The sequence below is a fragment of the Lycium barbarum genome, chromosome 6 (assembly GCF_019175385.1).
Source record: "Lycium barbarum isolate Lr01 chromosome 6, ASM1917538v2, whole genome shotgun sequence".
Taxonomy (NCBI): Eukaryota; Viridiplantae; Streptophyta; class Magnoliopsida; order Solanales; family Solanaceae; genus Lycium; species Lycium barbarum.
Window position 1 is genome coordinate 7,604,683 of NC_083342.1, and position 22,371 is coordinate 7,627,053.

At 37.3% G+C, this 22,371-nt stretch overlaps 1 protein-coding gene across 1 annotated transcript; it reads left to right on the forward strand.

Annotated features, from left to right (window-relative positions):
- Positions 1 to 20,161: 20,161 nt before the first annotated feature.
- LOC132600671 (purine permease 3-like) lies at positions 20,162 to 22,102 on the forward strand. Its single transcript, XM_060313990.1, has 2 exons — positions 20,162 to 21,028; positions 21,594 to 22,102. Exons 1-2 carry the CDS (start codon positions 20,318 to 20,320, stop codon positions 21,939 to 21,941), a joined length of 1,059 nt encoding a protein of 352 aa, XP_060169973.1. The 5' UTR covers positions 20,162 to 20,317; the 3' UTR covers positions 21,942 to 22,102.
- The last annotated feature ends 269 nt before the right edge of the window (positions 22,103 to 22,371 follow it).

A 22,371-nucleotide genomic window follows, 5' to 3' on the forward strand; every position in this document is an offset into this window, starting at 1 on the left:
GCCCCGCGGCTGGCAGCAGTCACGCCCAGCCCCCTCGCAGCAGGGAATTCTTGGTGCTCGTCCTCCACAGTCGTTCTACTCAGCAGCCCCGTCATCACATGGTGGGTATGCGCCCACGGATATTGATCAGGCTATGCACACAATGTCTTTGAATCCGCCAGATGACAACAATTGGTACATGGACACCAGAGCCACATCTCACATGACCAACTCCCAAGGTACTCTCTCGTCTTATTAACAATTGAGCAAAAATAATGGCATTGTTGTTGGTAATGGTAACATGATTCCGATTCATGGTTATGGTCATACATCCCTTCAAGTAAATCCCTCCTTAAACCTGAAGAATGTCTCACATGCACCTAAACTCATCAAAAACCTTATTTCCGTTCGTAAATTTACTATCGATAATATGGTTTCTGTTGAATTTGATCCTTTTGGTTTTTCTGTGAAGTATTTACGGACGGGGAGCAAACTCATGAGATGTGAGAGTTCGGGTTAACTTTATCCATTCTTCAAAAATTATCGAGCCATCTCGTCTTCCGCACCATCTGCTTTTACCGTCATCCCGTCTCATGTTTGGCACTCCCGTTTAGGTCATCCCAGGGATGTGATTCTTAGTTCTTTACGTAGTAGTAATTTGATTGAATGTAATAAGGCTCGAAACAATGTTTGTCATTCTTACCCTTTGGGGAAATTAATTAAAATGCCTTTTTATGACTCTCTTTCAACTACTACTATGCCCTTTGACATTGTTCACAGTGATTTATGGACTTCACCTGTTCTTAGCTCTTCTGGTCACAAATATTATGTTTTATTTCTTGACAATTATACTAATTTTCTTTGGACTTTTCCCATCAAAACAAAGTCCCAAGTTTATGATTGTTTCTTGTCTTTCCGAATTTTTATTCGCACTTAGTTTGAAAAAGAAATCAAAACTTTTCAATGTGACAACGGGCGTGAATTTGATAATGGTCCTTTTCATAAATTTTGTGAACAAAACGGGATGCTTTTCCGATTTTCTTGCCCGCACACCTCACCCCAAAATGGTAAGGCGGAACGGAAAATTAAATCCATAAATAATATTGTTCAAAGTACGACATTAGGTTAGACAACCTAGTTTGCAACCTTTCCTTTAATACTGTACGAACTACGCTGACCTGATTCTCATGGTGAGATACGTAGGCAGCCCACATAGGGTTCGGTTGCACTATAACAGAAAATCAAAAATCATTAACAAAATACGAACTACGTTCCGACCTGATTCCTGTGGTGGGATACATAGCCAGCCCACATAGGGTTCGGTTGCGCTATAACAAAAAATCCTTACACAAAGAAAACCACACAGGGCTTGATTCCCTCGGCGGGATTCGTAGACTATCAACATACAGGTCCGTCACACCCAGATAAAAATCCAACAAATCTTTCACCATTTGTATAACAGAACTACACCGACCTGATTCCCTTGGTGGGATATGTAGGCAATCCACATCGGGTTCGGTCCCTTTATTAGAAAATTTCAAACCATTTTTATGAACCTCACGAACTACGTTCTGACCTGATTCCTTGGCGGATACGTAGGCAACCTATACAAGGTTCGGTCACACCACAACATACATTTTAGCACACTCTTTTGAACCCAAAACTGGGGCATATTTTGAAAAGATATAGACAAAAGAACAATTGTGCATCGACAAGATTAAGGCTACCAGACAGGAAGTATTATGAACCGATTACTTTAGAAGTGTCACAATCTAAAGTTGGCAGAATATTTTACAACTTACATATATATACATTTACACATATATCTTTTCTTATATACATATACTTACGTATATATCTTTCCTTATACATATACTTACATACATACCTTTCAAATGAAACACTTTCTTTCAATTGTTTACTACTGTTCATCTACCGAGGTTTGAACGGAGATCACAAGATCCAAACCAATAAGACGAATAGAGCAGCCAATAACGTCAAGCTTCGAGTCAACACGAATCAACTTCCCCCTCCCAAACTAAGAATTTTTCTTTGAGTGCAGGAACCAAAAATCGCGAGATCAACAGTCAAATCTATCAATCAGGGCCAAAAGCATCATTTGGCTCATTATGGCCTCGCCTCAAAAGCCATACGACTTTACTTCCAACTTTATCTTTTAATTTATTTTATTTTATTTTTATCACAATAATTTTATGACTTTATATACCTGTTTTTGTAGGTTGACGAGATTGAAGACGAATTAAATCAGGATTTCGTGTCCTTAATTTGGCTTGTCACGATACCATCAATATCATTAGCCGAGTGATCTGACTCTTACTTTACTCTCTGTTTTATTATTTATTTTAAATACTTTAATGACTTTACTTTAAATTTTGTAGAAATCAATATCACACTCCGAGGATAACTATACATTTTAGGCTCGTCCGCCTTTAATAGGACATCATTTCTTCAAATGCCCGCACTGCATATGCACTACAGCTTTCAAATGCCCGCACTGCAAAAGCACCACACCGGCATTGCATTATTACTTTCAAATGCCTTGCAAAGGGACAACATCATTGTTCACAAACGCACAGCATTCAGGCTGGTCCGCCTTTAATAAGACATTTAGGCTCGTCCGCCTTTAATAGGACACTTTAGGCTCGTCCGCCTTGAATAGGACACTTTAGGATTGTCCGCCTTTAATAGGACACTTTAGGCTCGTCCGCCTTTAATAGGACACTTTAGGCTCGTCCGCCTTTAATAGGACACTTTAGGCTCGTCCGCCTTTAATAAGATATCATTTTTTTAAATGCCTCACACGGCATATGCATCATGTCCTCGAAAACAACCAGAGACATACTTGGGTTCGTCCACCCTAAAATAGGACATATCGGGTTCTTCCACCGTAAAATAGGATACTTGGGTTCGTCCACCGTAAAATAGAATGCTTGGGTTCGTCCACCCTAAAATAGGACATATCGGGTCCTTCCACCCTAAAATAGGATACTTGGGTTCGTCCACCCTAAAATAGGACATATTGGGTCATTCCACCCTAAAATAAGAATTCACATTTTTATCTTGAATTTTACAGGATTGGCGTCGAGTCTCCGAAGACAACCGGGGGCATCATTCGACTATACAGTCTCATATGCATAAGCCAAACGGCTGCACTACTACTTTGCTCTCTATCTTATCATTCACTTTACCAACTCTAACGATTTTACCTTGAACTTTAAAGGAATTATCATTAAGCCTCCGAAGACAATCGGAGATATATCATCAAGTCCCCGAAGAAAACCGGAGACATCACATGGCTACACAGCCTCACCTGCATAAGCCAAACGGCTACACACTTACTTTACTCTATACTTTATCGCTTTATTTCACCATCTACTTTACCTACTTTAACAACTTTACCTTAAATTCCGCAGATATCATTTATCATCGAGTCCCGGAAGACAGCCGGAGGCCTCATTATCATTTAAAGTCTTCAAATACAACTGGAGATATTCAGCATAAACATCGCGCATTCATTCAAGTCCTGGAAGACAACCAGAGACAACATTTGGCCACACTGCTTCATCAAAAGCCACACGGCTTCATCTTCATTCCCACACTCATATTTACTATCATTTTACACTCTTTATAATTTTACACTTCCAACTTTACTACTAATTTTGACATGAATTTCAGTTTTGGCAGAAAGTACAACCTGCAGAGACGCAACGCAACGTGGAACTTTATCTTACGCAGTGAACTGGGGCAAATTTGCCGAATAGGAATATCAAACTCACAAGAAAAGGTCACGGATCTACTCTCGAACTCGACTCCGCCTACGGCCACAAACATGTGATACGTAGGTTATCCAAAAAATTTCTTTCATATCCACTGCTAAAACTCTACTCAATCAGCTCTTGTCGCAATCTCGTATCCTTTTCTACATCCCCCAGCGTCTCCATAATTCAACACTGGGGCATGTTTTTTGAGAATTTACATCGTGTCAAGTAGAGTCATACTTAAAGGTGTGTTGCGCGCCGCATTTATAATTAGGAGGCTATAAGCATATGTTCAATTCTTGAACGTTCTCGTCATCTGTGTACCACCCTTGCAAAGTTATAAATCCATGAATAACATTCTCTCTACAGGTTTGACCATAATTCTTTCCATACCATAATATTTTCCACCAATTACCCTAAACTGCATTTTCTCAAGTTCATGTTTGTCGGTCGGAACAAATTTGGCTGCTACGTCAACTTCTTCGCCCGAAGACTCTTACACCGTCTCCGGTCGAAGAGGGGCATCTGTTGACACCCAATTTTGTCCCTCCTTTATTCAATTTTATTTACTCGGGCTTCTAAATTTACTGACGAACTAAATACTTTATTTTTCACTACTATTATTTTCGCTACTTTTATTTTTAAAAATTACGAGCATTACTTTGTCATAAATTTTAAATGTTCGTCATCGTTTCATTTTCGGGTTTGGAATCGTTAAATTAATTACAAGACAACACTTTGCAAAATATTTATTTTTTCTACATATTAATTATTTATTGTCTTTACATAATATATATTATACCAGTTATTAAATTAGAAGCCCAAAAATAATTAAATAGAGGAGGAAGGATCAACAATTTTCAGCCAAATTAATGGCCCAAAATACAAATACAATATCATTCCCCTACCCAAATAATCAACCCATACATTTTGATTCACCCAGCCCATTATCCATTCTCACCCGTCTGGCCCAAACATTTCACCCGACCAGCCCATTACCCCTTTTTTTGACCCGTCCGACCCACTTTTCCTTTTCTAAAACCCTACCTCTCTTCCTCTTTCTCCTTTTCCTTTTTTTTTTCTTTCTTCACCTCTCTCTCCCTTCTCTCCATCCCTCACCTGCCGCCTCCCCTTCTCTCTCCCACGTTCTCCCCACCACATCTCTGCTATCTCCATGCTTCCACCACATTTTGTCACCCACGCCTCTGCCATCCCCACTTCGTCTCTCTCCCACGCTCCTCTCCTTACTTTAATACAAACAAAACCCTATAAATGGGATCCGAAGTTGAATCGTGAAAGGATGATGATTCAGTTTTGGAGGGGATTTGGATATTTTAGGAATTGATTCAGTGTTTAGGAACACACACCATTTTCAAACCATAGTTTTCACTTTTCCGGTGAACTTTAGCCGGATCTTACTCTAAATCGCTATATTTTCATACAATCAAATTTTTGGGTTTAATCGATGCATCGTTTGTTCGTCGTCTTCGAGTAGGTTCGAGACCCCGTCGCCTGTTCGCTGCACCCACAAAAGGTCAGTATTTTTTTTTATCTTCGAATCTAAAGTTCCTGATATGTTTGTATATGTTTTGTCGACTGTTTAGTATTTCCAATTGGTTTTTCTTGATTCTGCGTTTCTGTGCTATTTAGAGTTCAACCCGGCTTAATCGATTTTATAAGCATCGTAGCTCTACTCTGTTTTGGTCTGTGAATTACGAAGCATGATTTATTCTGACTATCGAGCATTTAGAGTGGTTTTATATGTAATATTATGAGACTTGTTGTTTCAGTCGTTAGTTTCTATTTTAGTCCGATATCTTAGCTCATTTCTGCAATTTTGTGTTGGTTGTGTAGTCTCTTGTTTTCCTGCTATTTGTTTGATATTTGGTGGTAGCTGTTAGATTACAATTAGTCCTAATGGGTCTGTTGTAGGTTTAATTATCGTTGTTGAGTTGTTGGCTGTTGACGATTGCGTAGATTAAACTGGTCAACTTGTCCTGAGTATGCTCTGCTATGATTTAGTCAGTTTCATATGGATCCAGGTGGTATAAGATGGCTAGGCGCAACACACGATTAGTTCTGAGTTTTACTTTAAGTGTATGGTAGCTTAGTTTTGTCTGTTCGCAGTTTGTTAGGTGTTAATGTAGTTTGTGTTAGTTGAAAATGTCTTGGAAGTTTGCTTGGCTTAATATGCTTATTTTAACCACGCATTGTATAATAATTATTGTTTTGATTAAGTTATGATCTATATGTTGTTTTGTTAGAGTTGATGAGATTAGTAGGTATATGATATGATTGATAGCATTGTTTGTCCCCATTAGATTAGTCGACCCTCTGTTAATGAATTTGTAGTCCAACACACTACTAACTTGCTGCTCAGATTATTAATTTAGCCTCCATTGTGTCTCAGCTAGGTTTAGATTATATTGGATACTATCGCTTTGTTTGGTCAGTTTATGTTCCTAAGATTCCAGTGTAGTCAAAATATGTATGATGCCTAGTAAAGTGGTTGAGTGGTATATGCTCACGTTTGTTTATGCATAATTAGCTTGTTGTTAAACCTATGTAGTAAGATTTGAAACTGTTTTAGAAAACAGAGATAGATGGGTTGTTGATTGTATTTTGTTTTTTGGCGAACGAATGTTATCTACTCCTCAAAAATCAGTAAGGAATCAACTAAGCCTTGAAAGTATTGGTACTGGCCATCTCTAGGAAGTCATGCCCCTGCTGCCTATGCCCATGTCTGTGTCTAGAATTGTCTCTGAACTCATCTGTTTTATACAGTGACTGCTGCATAACTTGCCTTGTTTATTCCCTTTCTGTTGAATATGCTAGTCGATCATGATACATCCCTACTGTCATACTCAGTTTGTTACTTGGGCTATGTTTTATCTAGAGTTGATTGTTCTCTCTTTGCTGCTACCTGTCTAAATTGTTTGACTCTTCCATCTATCATTTATATGCTAACGCAGGTTTGCCTCCTTGCATTGGTATTAGGACTGTTTTGGTTGTTATATATGGTATAGTTGTCCACTTTACAGTTTGTAAAAGCATCTTGACTTACTATGATGCTATTGATAAAATATGTATGACCAGTGTCCTATACTCTCTTAAATATCCTTGCTAGTTTCACTTAATTTAAGTCAAAGTATGGTAATTCGGGTTGTCCTAATCCTCTTGGTGTTAGCCATGCCTGGGATTCATGAAATCCCTTGGAACTTGTGCAACATCGGGAAAACGAGGGCGAAAGCTTTCCAATATTAAACTTTTATACCTCTTTACGAACGTGTATACATGAGATATACTTGGATATACACATTATATACATGGCCTACTGATTTGTTATTTTTTTTGAATTTATATTTTTACCTGTTTAATCTTATTTGTTGATCATACTAATCCTTTTCTTTTCATTTTTTACGCATGACTATCGAACGCGAGTCCTTTGGACTCGTCATCTCCCGCATTTGGCGTTGGGCCGTAGCCCAACTTGATTTTTTCTCCTCTCTCGTCCAGCCTGCCCAGCAGCAAAATAGATTGCAGCAGCAGCAGCAGTCCAGAAACGGATTGATCCATTCGCTCTTCTCTTTTTTTTGCCTTACTTTTACTATGTGTTTGACTTACCTTGTATGATTAGCATCTTATTTTTACCTCTTAGCTTATATGAATTATAGGAAATAGTACGGATAGTTCTATAAACATTGGGTAGTTACTTTAAGAAAACTGTTAGTTAGCTCCACCGGTTTTGTTCCCCTTTTACTCATTCCACTTTACTTATTTCCAAATTGATTATGATACTTATAGTATTCGCTTTTATTAAAACAATCGATCTTTCAAGAAACCACGATCGTATACTTTAATTATATTTTTTATTCCTACTATATTGAGAATCTTAAGGATTTACTGATATGTAAATATTGATTCAAGTATACTTTATAAACATTATCTTTAAGAATTTATCCGACTAGGCATACTCTAGCCGAAGAAAATTGAAGTTAACGAAAAGAAACCCAGGTCCTTTGTATCATATTAAAAAAAATGAAGTTAGTTTTTTTTTTGTTTGCATTATCATATTAACACAATTTTGTTCAAAATTTCAAACTTATTGCCTACACAAAAACTCTTACGATTCCAAATTCACTTTCAAATCTTTCCATGAATTATTATATTTTACAAGGTTTATTTCAATAACATCATTACATTTTCCTTTTAAATTTTAGCAGTATTCATAAGTTATTTCCCAAACATTTAGAATGCTATATTTACGCTTAGCCTAATTAAATTTGAATCCGGTCGGTTAACCATTGTTAATGGGTCTTAAAGGATGCCTAATACCTTCCCTTTAGACTAATTGAACCCTTACCTAGAATCTTAAGTTTCGCAGACCTTAAACAGAGTTAACTCTAAACATAATTTTAACAAACTTTAGGTGTCCTAATTCACCATAAATAAATTAGGTGGCGACTCCTTAAAATAAACAAAAAAACAGGAATCTCCAATATGTCGTACTTCTAATTTAACCCGGTTAAAATGGGGTATGACAGCTTGGCGACTCCGCTGGGGAACTCTACCTAGGTTCTAGCCATAACGGACTTAGTTTAAATAGGCTTTGTCTGCTTATTTTAATTACTTTATTTGTTTGTTAACTCTTTTTACATGCTATTAATTGTTTGTTTGATATAAACTGTTTGTTTGATATAAACTGCTTATGTGTTACTTGCTTTGATAAAACTGTCATTCCGTTCATATTTTCTTCCACTCCTGGAAAACTCACACATATTCACACACTTAAAACGGCTTCGCGGTTCGCGCCCGTGCACTACTAAATTACCCCTTTAGTTGGATTGATCTTGTGGATTTAGTCGATCGGCGGTGCAGTCGACGGCCACGGACTTTCCACTCCCAAGTTGTCCACTTGGGGGAACCTTGTGTCATAGGAAGCCAACTCTTAGTCAGCCTAAGATAGAGCTAAACCAACACCTTTATTAGGAGCATACATCTCATGACCTAGGAGGTTTAATACCCTTGGTGTATTAAACCCATTAGACGCCTTTACCCAAACGTCCAAGCGGGTTCACGACCCCGAGTGACACCAATCATACTTTATATGCATGTTTGAAGGATAGTTGTGCCTAAATATTGACTATTTGCTCTAATTAATTAAACTTTAGGAGGGAGGGAATGACTAACGTTTCTATGACAGGTATGGATTTACATTGTAGTACAACAAATGACGAAGACCAAAGACATCACAAAATGGAGCTAGACGTGGCATCTACTTTACTTAGATTAGGAAATATTTTATATTGTACTCATGTAATAAATATTACACTACTTTTGTACTTTATTTGGGGAAATAGAATTTGTTTAATTAATCAAAGCAACGGGATGACGTATTATGGCACACTTTACCCTTCAAACAAACGTTAGGCCTACCTCTGGCACAAAGAGGTCACGTGCATATTAGGACGCGTTATTATTGTTTGATATAATCGTTTACATTTGTTTGACAATTTGTTTGACTTTATTTGACGAATTATTTGCTACATGACTTATTTGACTCTACGTGATCATGACTTTACCTGGTTAGGTTAATGACACTGACATCATTTGCACTTTATGTTTCTTTTTATGTTTATTCCTAAAGAGTTGATTCGTGTTGACGCTCGATGGCCGACCATCCTTACATCACAGGGTCAAAGACGTCATCGTTACCTGAACGTAGTTGGGTTGTTCAAGGAAATGAAATTACTATGTCTGATCCGGCCGTATCTATTTCAACTGGTTTAGAAAACATCGTGGTCTCTAGTGATCCCCCTGAGACTTCTGAACATAGCGCTACCATTCAGCATGATGAACATATCGCCCGCCTGACTCAAGAGATCGAGGATCTACGCGGAGAATTAAATCGGGTTAGAAACATGACCAACTTATCCGTTACACTCCAAAGTCCACCTCCTGAACCTAGGAACATCGCACCAAACCCGCCTCATTTTCCATCACTTGAATCTCCAGTTCTTGAACATTTTCCTCCCCGAAATAATGCACCTACCAACAACAGCTTACCTTCAAACACCCGCGCAAACCCACCAAATCCATCATCCGTCTATACTCCTCCACAAAGTGAGCCACCCACTTACATTAACTATACTCCTCCACAAAATCAACCACCCACTTACACTACCTATGCTACTCCTAATCCGCTACCCATCAACCCACCAAATCAATCACTAGGTCATACTCCTTACATTCCTTTACCCACCAACACTAATCCACCACCGACAACTACTCCTCTAAACCCACCAAACCAAGTCATTACATACTTTGACCATCCACAACGGTCTTTCTGCCCTTACCACTACGCTGAACCTTACAAAGCTCCGCTATTCCCTTACCCTGTCTACAACACCCAAGCAAATTACCACCAGCCTCGAGCACCTCACTATAAAAACCCACCTGTTCAAGCTCCCACTTATCAAAATCGACCACATACTACACATAGGGCCCGTCCAAGCCCTGTCATAAAAAACACCCGTAATTACACTCGGTTCGCTGAACCTTTGGCTCAATTGTTCGAAAGATTGAAAGTCGCAGGTATGATACAACCTATTGAAGGGAAAATTCTCAATCCTATTCCAAAATGGTTTGATAGTTCCAAGCGTTGTGCATATCATTCTGGAGTTGCTGGGCACGCCACTGAGGATTGCTATGGCCTCAAAAATAAAATCGAAGCCTTGATTAAGGAAGGGGCAATCCAACTCACTAAAGCTCGACCCGATAATTATCGAAAAGTTAAGGAGGCCGTTGCGCCAATTGGATGGATGGAGAGGGACATGTCATCAACTTTTTGTTGCGCCAATGGGGACAATCTAAAACAAGGACCAGTGGAGATTGCTGCTACAACTACTCACAACACCAAGGCACTGACAATACGGGGTGCCGAACCAGGAGAGACTCTGAAGAATTGGACTTGTATTCCGTCTCTGATTCGCCGGTGGTCTTGGTAGACTGAACATGTAGTGAACTTTTATTTTTAAGGGTTGGAATCATGCTCAAAACTTTTGTTGCTTTGCTTCATCTTTTGGATTGCAAATTTATGAATGCATTTCTGATTTTACTTAATCATCTATTTTTGTTATTTTCTACTTTACTTATCAAATCTGCCAACTCTACGATTGAGACATAAAATGAACGAATAGACAACATACATCCCGAGAGAGTAACAAAGAAACTAGGGGACAAGACAAGATTCCCCTCAAAAGAAACGGAGTAGCCGATAGGTGATAGCATAAACCTCAAAGCTAGCAATTCAAGAAGAATTCAAAGTACGACATTAGGTTAGACAACCTAGTTTGCAACTTTTCCTTTAATACTGTACGAACTACGCTGACCTGATTCTCATGGTGAGATACGTAGGCAGCCCACATAGGGTTCGGTTGCACTATAACAGAAAATCAAAAATCATTAACAAAATACGAACTACGTTCCGACCTGATTCCTGTGGTGGGATACGTAGGCAGCCCACATAGGGTTCGGTTGCGCTATAGCAGAAAATCCAAAATCCTTACACAAAGAAAACCACACAGGGCTTGATTCCCTCGGCGGGATTCTTTAGACCATCAACATACAGGTCCGTCACACCCAGATAAAAATCCAACAAATCTTTCACCATTTGTATAACAGAACTACGCCGACCTGATTCCCTTGGTGGGATATGTAGGCAATCCACATCGGGTTCGGTCCCTTTATTAGAAAATTTCAAACCATTTTTATGAACCTCACGAACTACGTTCTGACCTGATTCCTTGGCGGATACGTAGGCAACCTATACAAGGTTCGGTCACACCACAACATAAATTTTAGCACACTCTTCTGAACCCAAAACTGGGGCATATTTTGAAAAGATATACACAAAAGAACAATTGTGCATCGACAAGATTAAGGCTACCAGACAGAAAGTATTATGAACCGATTACTTTAGAAGTGTCACAATCTAAAGTTGGCAGAATATTTTACAACTTACATATATATACATTTACACATATATATTTTCTTATATACATATACTTACGTATATATCTTTCCTTATACATATACTTACATACATACCTTTCAAATGAAACACTTTCTTTCAATTGTTTCACTACTGTTCATCTACCGAGGTTTGAACGGAGATCACAAGATCCAAACAAATAACACGAATGGAGCAGCCAACAACGTCAAGCTTCGAGTCAACACGAATCAACTTCCCCTTCCCAAACTAAGAATTTTTCTTTGAGTGCAGGAACCTAAAATCGCGAGATCAACAGTCAAATCTATCAATCAGGGCCAAAAGCATCATTTGGCTCATTATGGCCTCGCCTCAAAAGCCATACGGCTTTACTTCCAACTTTATCTTTTAATTTATTTTATTTTATTTTTATCACAATAATTTTATGACTTTATATACCTGTTTTTGTAGGTTGACGAGATTGAAGACGAATTAAATCAGGATTTCGTGTCCTTAATTTGGCCTGTCACGATACCATCAATATCATTAGCCGAGCGATCTGACTCTTACTTTACTCTCCGTTTTATTATTTATTTTAAATACTTTAATGACTTTACTTTAAATTTTGTAGAAATCAATATCACACTCCGAGGATAACTATACATTTTAGGCTCGTCCGCCTTTAATAGGACATCATTTCTTCAAATGCCCGCACTGCATATGCACTACTGCTTTCAAATGCCCGCACTGCAAAAGCACCACACCGGCATTGCATTATTACTTTCAAATGCCCTGCAAAGGGACAACATCATTGTTCACAAACGCACAGCATTTAGGCTAGTCCGCCTTTAATAGGACATTTAGGCTTGTCCGCCTTTAATAGGACACTTTAGGCTCGTCCGCCTTGAATAGGACACTTTAGGATTGTCCGCCGTTAATAGGACACTTTAGGCTCGTCCGCCTTTAATAGGACACTTTAGGCTCATCCGCCTTTAATAGGACACTTTAAGCTCGGCCGCCTTTAATAGGATATCATTTCTTTAAATGCCTCACACGGCATATGCATCATGTCCTTGAAAACAACCGGAGACATACTTGGGTTCGTCCACCCTAAAATAGGACATATCGGGTTCTTCCACCCTAAAATAGGATACCTGGGTTCGTCCACCCTAAAATAGGATGCTTGGGTTCGTCCACCCTAAAATAGGACATATCGGGTCCTTCCACCCTAAAATAGGATACTTGGGTTCGTCCACCCTAAAATAGGACATATTGGGTCATTCCACCCTAAAATAAGAATTCACATTTTTATCTTGAATTTTACAGGATTGGCGTCGAGTCTCCGAAGACAACCGGGGGCATCATTCGACTATACAGTCTCATATGCATAAGCCAAACGACTGCACTATGACTTTGCTCTCTATCTTATCATTCACTTTACCAACTCTAACGATTTTACCTTGAACTTTAAAGGAATTATCATTAATCCTCCGAAGACAATCGGAGATATATCATCAAGTCCCCGAAGACAACCGGAGACATCACATGGCTACACAGCCTCACCTGCATAAGCCAAACGGCTACACACTTACTTTACTCTATACTTTATCGCTTTATTTCACCATTTACTTTACCTACTTTAACGACTTTACCTTAAATTCCGCAGATATCATTTATCATCGAGTCCCGGAAGACAGCTGGAGGCCTCATTATCATTTAAAGTCTTCAAATACAACTGGAGATATTCAGCATAAACATCGCACATTCATTCAGGTCCTGGAAGACAACCAGAGACAACATTTGGCCACACTGCTTCATCAAAAGCCACACGGCTTCATCTTCATTCCCACACTCATATTTACTATCATTTTACACTCTTTATAATTTTACACTTCCAACTTTACTACTAATTTTGACATGAATTTCAGTTTTGGCAGAAAGTACAACCTGCAGAGACGCAACGCAACGTCGAACTTTATCTTACGCAGTGAACTGGGGCAAATTTGCTGAAGAGGAATATTAAACTCACAACCAAAGGTCACGGATCTACTCTCGAACTCGACTCCGCCTACGGCCACAAACATGTGATACGTAGGTTATCCAAAAAATTTCTTTCATATCCACTGCTAAAACTCTACTCAATCAACTCTTGTCGCAATCTCGTATCCTTTTCTACATCCCCCAGCGTCTCCATAATTCAACACTGGGGCATTGTTTTTGAGAATTTACATCGTGTCTAGTAGAGTCCTACTTAAAGGTGTGTTGCGCGCCACATTTATAATTAGGAGGGTATAAGCATATGTTCAATTCTTTAACGTTCTCGTCATCTGTGTACCACCCTTGCAAAGTTATAAATCCATGAATAACATTCTCTCTACAGGTTTGACCATAATTCTTTCCATACCATAATATTTTCCACCAATTCCCCTAAACTGCATTTTCTCAAGTTCATGTTTGTCGGTCGGAACAAATTTGGCTGCTACGTCAACTTCTTCGCTCGAATACTCTTACATCGTCTCCGGTCGAAGAGGGGCATCTGTTGACACCCAATTTTGTCCCTCCTTTATTCAATTTTATTTACTCGGGCTTCTAAATTTACTGACGAACTAAATACTTTATTTTTCACTACTATTATTTTCGCTACATTTATTTTTAAAAATTACGAGCATTACTTTGTCACAAATTTTAAATGTTCGTCATCGTTTCATTTTCGGGTTTGGAATCGTTAAATTAATTACAAGACAACACTTTGCAAAATATTTATTTTTTCTACATATTAATTATTTATTGTCTTTACATAATATATATTATACCAGTTATTAAATTAGAAGCCCAAAAATAATTAAATAGAGGAGGAAGGATCAACAATTTTCAGCCAAATTAATGGCCCAAAATACAAATAAAATATCATTCCCCTACCCAAATAATCAACCCATACATTTTGATTCACCCAGCCCATTATCCATTCTCACCCGTCTGGCCCAAACATTTCACCCGACCAGCCCATTACCCCTTTTTTTGACCCGTCCGGCCCACTTTTCCTTTTCTAAAACCCTACCTCTCTTCCTCTTTCTCCTTTTCCTTTTTTTTTCTTTCTTCACCTCTCTCTCCCTTCTCTCCATCCCTCACCTGCCGCCTCCCCTTCTGTCTCCCACGTTCTCCCCACCACATCTCTGCTATCTCCATGCTTCCACCACATTCTGTCACCCACGCCTCTGCCATCCCCACTTCGTCTCTCTCCCACGCTCCTCTCCTTACTTTAATACAAACAAAACCCTATAAATGGGATCCGAAGTTGAATCGTGAAAGGAGGATGATTCAATTTTGGAGGGGATTTGGATATTTTAGGAATTGATTCAGTGTTTAGGAACACACACCATTTTCAAACCATAGTTTTCACTTTTCCGGTGAACTTTAGCCGGATCTTACTCTAAATCGCTATATTTTCATACAATCAAAATTTTGGGTTTAATCGAAGCATCGTTTGTTCGTCGTCTTCGAGTAGGTTCGAGACCCAGTCGCCTGTTCGCTGCACCCACAAAAGGTCAGTATTTTTTTTATATCTTCGAATCTAAAGTTCCTGATATGTTTGTATATGTTTTTTCGACTATTTAGTATTTCCAATTGGTTTTTCTTGATTCTGCGTTTCTGTGCTATTTAGAGTTCAACCCGGCTTAATCGATTTTATAAGCGTCGTAGCTCTACTCTGTTTTGGTCTGTGAATTACGAAGCATGATTTTTTCTGACTATCGAGCATTTAGAGTGGTTTTATATGCAATATTATGAGACTTGTTGTTTCAGTCGTTAGTTTCTATTTTAGTTCGAAATCTTAGCTCATTTCTGCAATTTTGTGTTGGTTGTGTAGTCTCTTGTTTTCCTGTTGTTTGATATTTGGTGGTAGCTGTTAGATTACAATTAGTCCTAATGGGTCTGTTATAGGTTTAATTATCGTTGTTGAGTTGTTGGCTGTTGACGATTGCGTAGATTAAACTGGTCAACTTGTCCTGAGTATGCTCTGCTATGATTTAGTCAGTTTCATAACTTGCCTTGTTTATTCCCTTTCTGTTGAATATGCTAGTCGACCATGATACATCCCTACTGTCATACTCAGTTTGTTACTTGGGCTATGTTTTATCTAAAGTTGATTGTTCTCTCTTTGCTGCTACCTGTCTAAATTGTTTGACTCTTCCATCTATCATTTATATGCTAACGCAGGTTTGCCTCCCTGCATTGGTATTAGGACTGTTTTGGTTGTTATATATGGTATAGTTGTCCACTTTACAGTTTGTAAAAGCATCTTGACTTACTAAGATGGCTAGGCGCAACACACGATTAGTTTTGAGTTTTACTTTAAGTGTATGGTAGCTTAGTTTTGTCTGTTCGCAGTTTGTTAGGTGTTAATGTAGTTTGTGTTAGTTGAAAATGTCTTGGAAGTTTGCTTGGCTTAATATGCTTATGTTAACCACGCATTGTATAATAATTATTGTTTTGATTAAGTTATGATCTATTTGCTGTTTTGTTAGAGTTGATGAGATTAGTACATATATGATATGATTGATAGCATTGTTTGTCCCCATTAGATTAGTCGACCCTCTGTTAATGAATTTGTAGTCCAACACAATACTAACTTGCTGCTCAGATTATTAATTTAGCCTCCATTGTGTCTTAGCTTGGTTTAGATTATATTGGATACTATCGCTTTGTTTGGTCAGTTTATGTTCCTAAGATTCCAGTGTAGTCAAAATAAATATGATGCCTAGTAGAGTGGTTGACTGGTATATGCTCACGTTTGTTTATGCATAATTAGCTTGTTGTTAAACCTATGTAGTAAGATTTGAAACTATTTTAGAAAACAGAGATAGATGGGTTGTTGATTGTATTTTGTTTTTTGGCGAACGAATGTTATCTACTCCTCAAAAATCAGTAAGGAATCAACTAAGCCTTGAAAGTATTGGTACTGGCCATCTCTAGGAAGTCATGCCCCTGCTGCCTATGCCCATGTCTGCGTCTGGAATTGTCTCTGAACTCATCTGTTTTATACAGTGACTGCTGCATAACTTGCCTTGTTTATTCCCTTTCTGTTGAATATGCTAGTCGACCATGATACATCCCTACTGTCATACTCAGTTTGTTACTTGGGCTATGTTTTATCTAGAGTTGATTGTTCTCTCTTTGCTGCTACCTGTCTAAATTGTTTGACTCTTCCATCTATCATTTATATGCTAACGCAGGTTTGCCTCCTTGCATTGGTATTAGGACTGTTTTGGTTGTTATATATGGTATAGTTGTCCACTTTACAGTTTGTAAAAGCATCTTGACTTACTATGATGCTATTGATAAAATATGTATGACCAGTGTCCTATACTCTCTTAAATATCCTTGCTAGTTTCACTTAATTTAAGTCAAAGTATGGTAATTCGGGTTGTCCTAATCCTCTTGGTGTTAGCCATGCCTGGGATTCATGAAATCCCTTGGAACTTGTGCAACATCGGGAAAACGAGGGCGAAAGCTTTCCAATATTAAACTTTTATACCTCTTTACGAACGTGTATACATGAGATATACTTGGATATACACATTATATACATGGCCTACTGATTTGTTATTTTTTTTGAATTTATATTTTTACCTGTTTAATCTTATTTGTTGATCATACTAATCCTTTTCTTTTCATTTTTTACGCATGACTATCGAACGCGAGTCCTTTGGACTCGTCATCTCTCGCATTTGGCGTTGGGCCGTAGCCCAACTTGATTTTTTCTCCTCTCTCGTCCAGCCTGCCCAGCAGCAAAATAGATTGCAGCAGCAGCAGCAGTCCAGAAACGGATTGATCCATTCGCTCTTCTCTTTTTTTTTGCCTTACTTTTACTATGTGTTTGACTTACCTTGTATGATTAGCATCTTATTTTTACCTCTTAGCTTATATGAATTATAGGAAATAGTACGGATAGTTCTATAAACATTGGGTAGTTACTTTAAGAAAACTGTTAGTTAGCTCCACCGGTTTTGTTCCCCTTTTACTCATTCCACTTTACTTATTTCCAAATTGATTATGATACTTATAGTATTCGCTTTTATTAAAACAATCGATCTTTCAAGAAACCACGATCGTATACTTTAATTATATTTTTTATTCCTACTATATTGAGAATCTTAAGGATTTACTGATATGTAAATATTGATTCAAGTATACTTTATAAACATTATCTTTAAGAATTTATCCGACTAGGCATACTCTAGCCGAAGAAAATTGAAGTTAACGAAAAGAAACCCAGGTCCTTTGTATCATATTAAAAAAAATGAAGTTAGTTTTTTTTTTGTTTGCATTATCATATTAACACAATTTTGTTCAAAATTTCAAACTTATTGCCTACACAAAAACTCTTACGTTTCCAAATTCACTTTCAAATCTTTCCATGAATTATTATATTTTACAAGGTTTATTTCAATAACATCATTACATTTTCCTTTTAAATTTTAGCAGTATTCATAAGTTATTTCCCAAACATTTAGAATGCTATATTTACGCTTAGCCTAATTAAATTTGAATCCGGTCGGTTAACCATTGTTAATGGGTCTTAAAGGATGCCTAATACCTTCCCTTTAGACTAATTGAACTCTTACCTAGAATCTTATGTTTCGCAGACCTTAAACAGAGTTAACTCTAAACATAATTTTAACAAACTTTAGGTGTCCTAATTCACCATAAATAAATTAGGTGGCGACTCCTTAAAATAAACAAAAAGACAGGAATCTCCAATATGTCGTACTTCTAATTTAACCCGGTTAAAATGGGGTATGACACTTGGTTTTAAAATTAAGATACAACAATCATAATACCATAAAATAAGAAAATTTATTACACTGCTTTAAATCACAAAATATCTTTAAGATATAATCGATTGAGTTGTTGTTGACCCTCTTTTCATTTTAACTTAAAACCAAGGATTATATTAGCAAATGCTTATACTACTTCAATTTGGAAAAATATTAAGAATTAAAAATATTTCCTATTTTATTAGGAAAAAGTTTTATCGTTATATAACGGAAGATTAATGATGGGTTACTATGAATTAGATATTTGACCTATTTTATAAGTTAGAAAAGTACATGGGGTAATTTATTTTAATTGATAAAATGAAATTGAGAAGAAAAAAAAAATCACTTCCCACTTTTTTATTAGTTAAAGGGATTTTAAAAGAAAAGAAACAAGTAAAAGTTTCTTTTAAAGTAATATTTTTATTTTAAAAATGTGTTTAAACAGAAAAGAAAGAATATGTTTATTAGCAAAAGGGCATTTTGACCCATTAAATAACAATAGGAGCATTTTTGTTCAATTTTGCATAGTTTAAGGGTATTTTTGGACCAAACTATGAATTGAGGGCATTTTTGTTCATTTCGCATAATTAAGGACATTTTTGGACCAAACTATGAAGGGAGGGCATTTTTGTTCATTTCGCATAGTTTAAGGACATCTTTAACCCTTTTCCGTATACTAAACGAAAACAATGTCATTCCGATGGCAGAATCATTTATATGTATTTATTTGAATTTAAGTTATATACTTTTGTAAGAAGTGTGGAAGCAATATTGTCTCTAGATGCCACTATTGCTATTATCAAAATGTGAAATCATCCAACATATATTTGTGGAGAGTGATATTGTAGCACATATTTGGAATCACTTTGGGCACCTACAGGAATCACTCAATTAATACTAGTAGTTGGCCTCATTAATATGTTCAGCGCTTTCGTACTCTATATGTTTACAAGGTTGTTGTTTTGACACACTTCCTACAAGAAAATTAAAGCTTTAAATTGTTGACGTATCAGTGACCAGTTTCAATTATTCAATTAAAAGACTTGAGTTGAATATAGAAAAAAAAGAATTAACAGACAAAGTTGACTAAAACCTTTGTCCCATATATCCTTGCTATCTTCAATCAATTTTTCTCTTCACAAGTTGAGTATGGCTTAAAGAACAAGTAGAGATCAAATGCAAAATTCTACACTACAACAGTACAGATATGGCAATAAAATTGACCTACACCAAAAAGTAATTTTTTCATTAAGTATGATGCTATAAACCGAAAAATGGATTGAGAATTTGCTACGTACTACCAGTTAGAGTAGCCGGCTAAAATAGACATTGCCTAAGATAAAGGGGAGAGAATATCTATTATTCATAATTGAGAAGGGAGTTTGATTTTTAAAGCAAAGTTGAGGAGTACAGAAAATGCTAATCACCCCTTGTCTGTTAAAAATAATCAATGATGATTGATGTAGCGGGTCCAATTTACTTTGTACAAGTAAGACATAGTCACATAGATACATACTTGTCCGTCTACATGATTAAGCTTGTATATATAAACAACACAACCATATCCAATTCCGGAAAACTTTAGGTAGTATAGTATCTTTTTGGCCACAATTATACAGATGAACTGTCTCAAAGGGACCACTCCATTTTGTGAAACCAATGGTAACAGTGGAGTCAAATTCTTCTCAACTATAAAAGCAGAGTTTCCATTACAACCAGTGCAAAATATCCAAATCTCTGGAAAATAAAATATGGAAGATCAAGGATTAAGCACTAACATGAAGAGATTCCTCTTGATAATATACAGTCTGATAATGGCCGTTGGCATATGTGGTGGTCCACTAATGTTGCGTCTATATTTTGTCGAAGGAGGTTCTAGAATTTGGCTTAACAGTTGGTTACAAAGCGGTGGATGGCCACTCACCCTTATACCACTTGCCTTCCTATACTTGTATCGTCGAAAAATCGAGGGCTCTGATGCCAAGTTTTACTTTATAACACCCCAAATTTTCATTGCATCATTTATCATTGGCGTTCTCACGGGACTTGACGCTTTTCTCTACACCTGGGGCGCGTCGAAACTCCCCGTTTCAACTTCTACACTTCTTATCTCTGCTCAACTTGCCTTCACGGCTATAGGTGCATTTTTCATAGTGAAGGTGAAGTTTATGCCGTACTCAATTAATGCGGTGGTTCTGTTGATAGTCGGTGCGGTTTTATTGGGTATTCGGGCAAACGGTGATCGGCCCGAGGGTGTGACTAGTAAAGCCTATATTCTTGGTTTTATTATGACCCTTTTGGCTGCAGCTTTGTATGGACTTATTTTGCCTTTTATTGAGTTGATTTATTTGAAGGCAAAGCAGGCAATTACTGCTACTTTGGTGTTGGAGATTCAGATGGTCATGTGTTTTGCTGCTACTGCTTTTTGCACTGTAGGAATGATTGCCAATAAGGACTTTCAGGTATCTTTTTAGCTTGCCTCGCGCCAGAGACCGATTTAGAATTTAAAATTTATACCTGTATATATTCAGTATCAACAAATGTGTAGGGTTTGGACTAACGTTCTGCTGAACACAAACTTCCCATGTTAACCTCGTCCCTGGCTTCAAAATGTCATTTTCTCTATTTTCAACCCACATGGATCTATCTACCCCCTCTGCCCCCCCCCCCCCCCCCCCCCCCTCAATTGCGATCTCTAAATTCTCCTCCATTAATTCATATAACTTGTTGTGTCCATGTGCAGAGTTAGGTTACCGGAAGGGGGTTCATCCGAACACCCTTTGTAGGAAAATTACATGTATATACAACGTTAAAATTATTTTTTACGTCTATATAGTAAGTGTTGAATCCTCTTAGCTTCTTTGCATGTTTACGTTTTTTTACTTTTTGAATCCCTCAGTAGAAATCCCAGCTCTGCCATTGATCGCGATTGTTTGCCATCTCTATAGTCTTGATACTAGTTCTTTTTACTTTAGAGATTGATCTCCTTGAAGATGAAGGATTAAAATATTGATTGAAATCCTGCAGGAAATTTCAAGGGAAGCAAAACAATTTAACCTGGGAGAAGCTAGATATTATATAGTGGTAGTATGGAGTGCCATGATTTGGCAATGTTTTTTTGTAGGTGCTGTTGGAGTTATTTACCTCTCTTCTTCTTTAATGTCTGGGGTTATAATATCAGTTTTACTGCCAGTTACTGAGGTATTAGGCGTAATTTTCTTTAATGAGAAATTTTCTAGTGAAAAGGGACTTTCTCTTTTTCTCTCTCTTTGGGGTTTCGTCTCATACTTCTATGGAGAGTTCAAACAAACAAAGAAGCAGAAGATTAAAAGTCCAGAGAATGAGATGATAGCGACGCAAATCGAAACTGTTTGACTTAGTTACTAGCTTGTTGGAGGGTTATTACGTATTGTTCCAAAATGTATTGTATTGTATTGTATTGTATTGTATTGTATTGTATTGTATTGTATAATTTGTATAGTATCGCATTGTACTGTATTGTTTTGACGAATGCAACATTCGTATATAGGTTGTATCATTTCTCGTACGTCGTTACATAATATCACACATTATACTAACCTGACGAATAAACTTACATATAATATTATAAGGAAAAATAGGGTATACGAAGTAGAACTATTATAAAAGAGGATAAGGTAAATGATATAATAGGATTATTAAAGCAAAAGCAAAATAAGAAGAAAAGAAAAAGGATAATGACGTGAACATACCAAATGGGTCGTTACATCAAATGGTACTCTTCATCGTTACATAACGATGGATTTAACGACGTGACACAATAAAA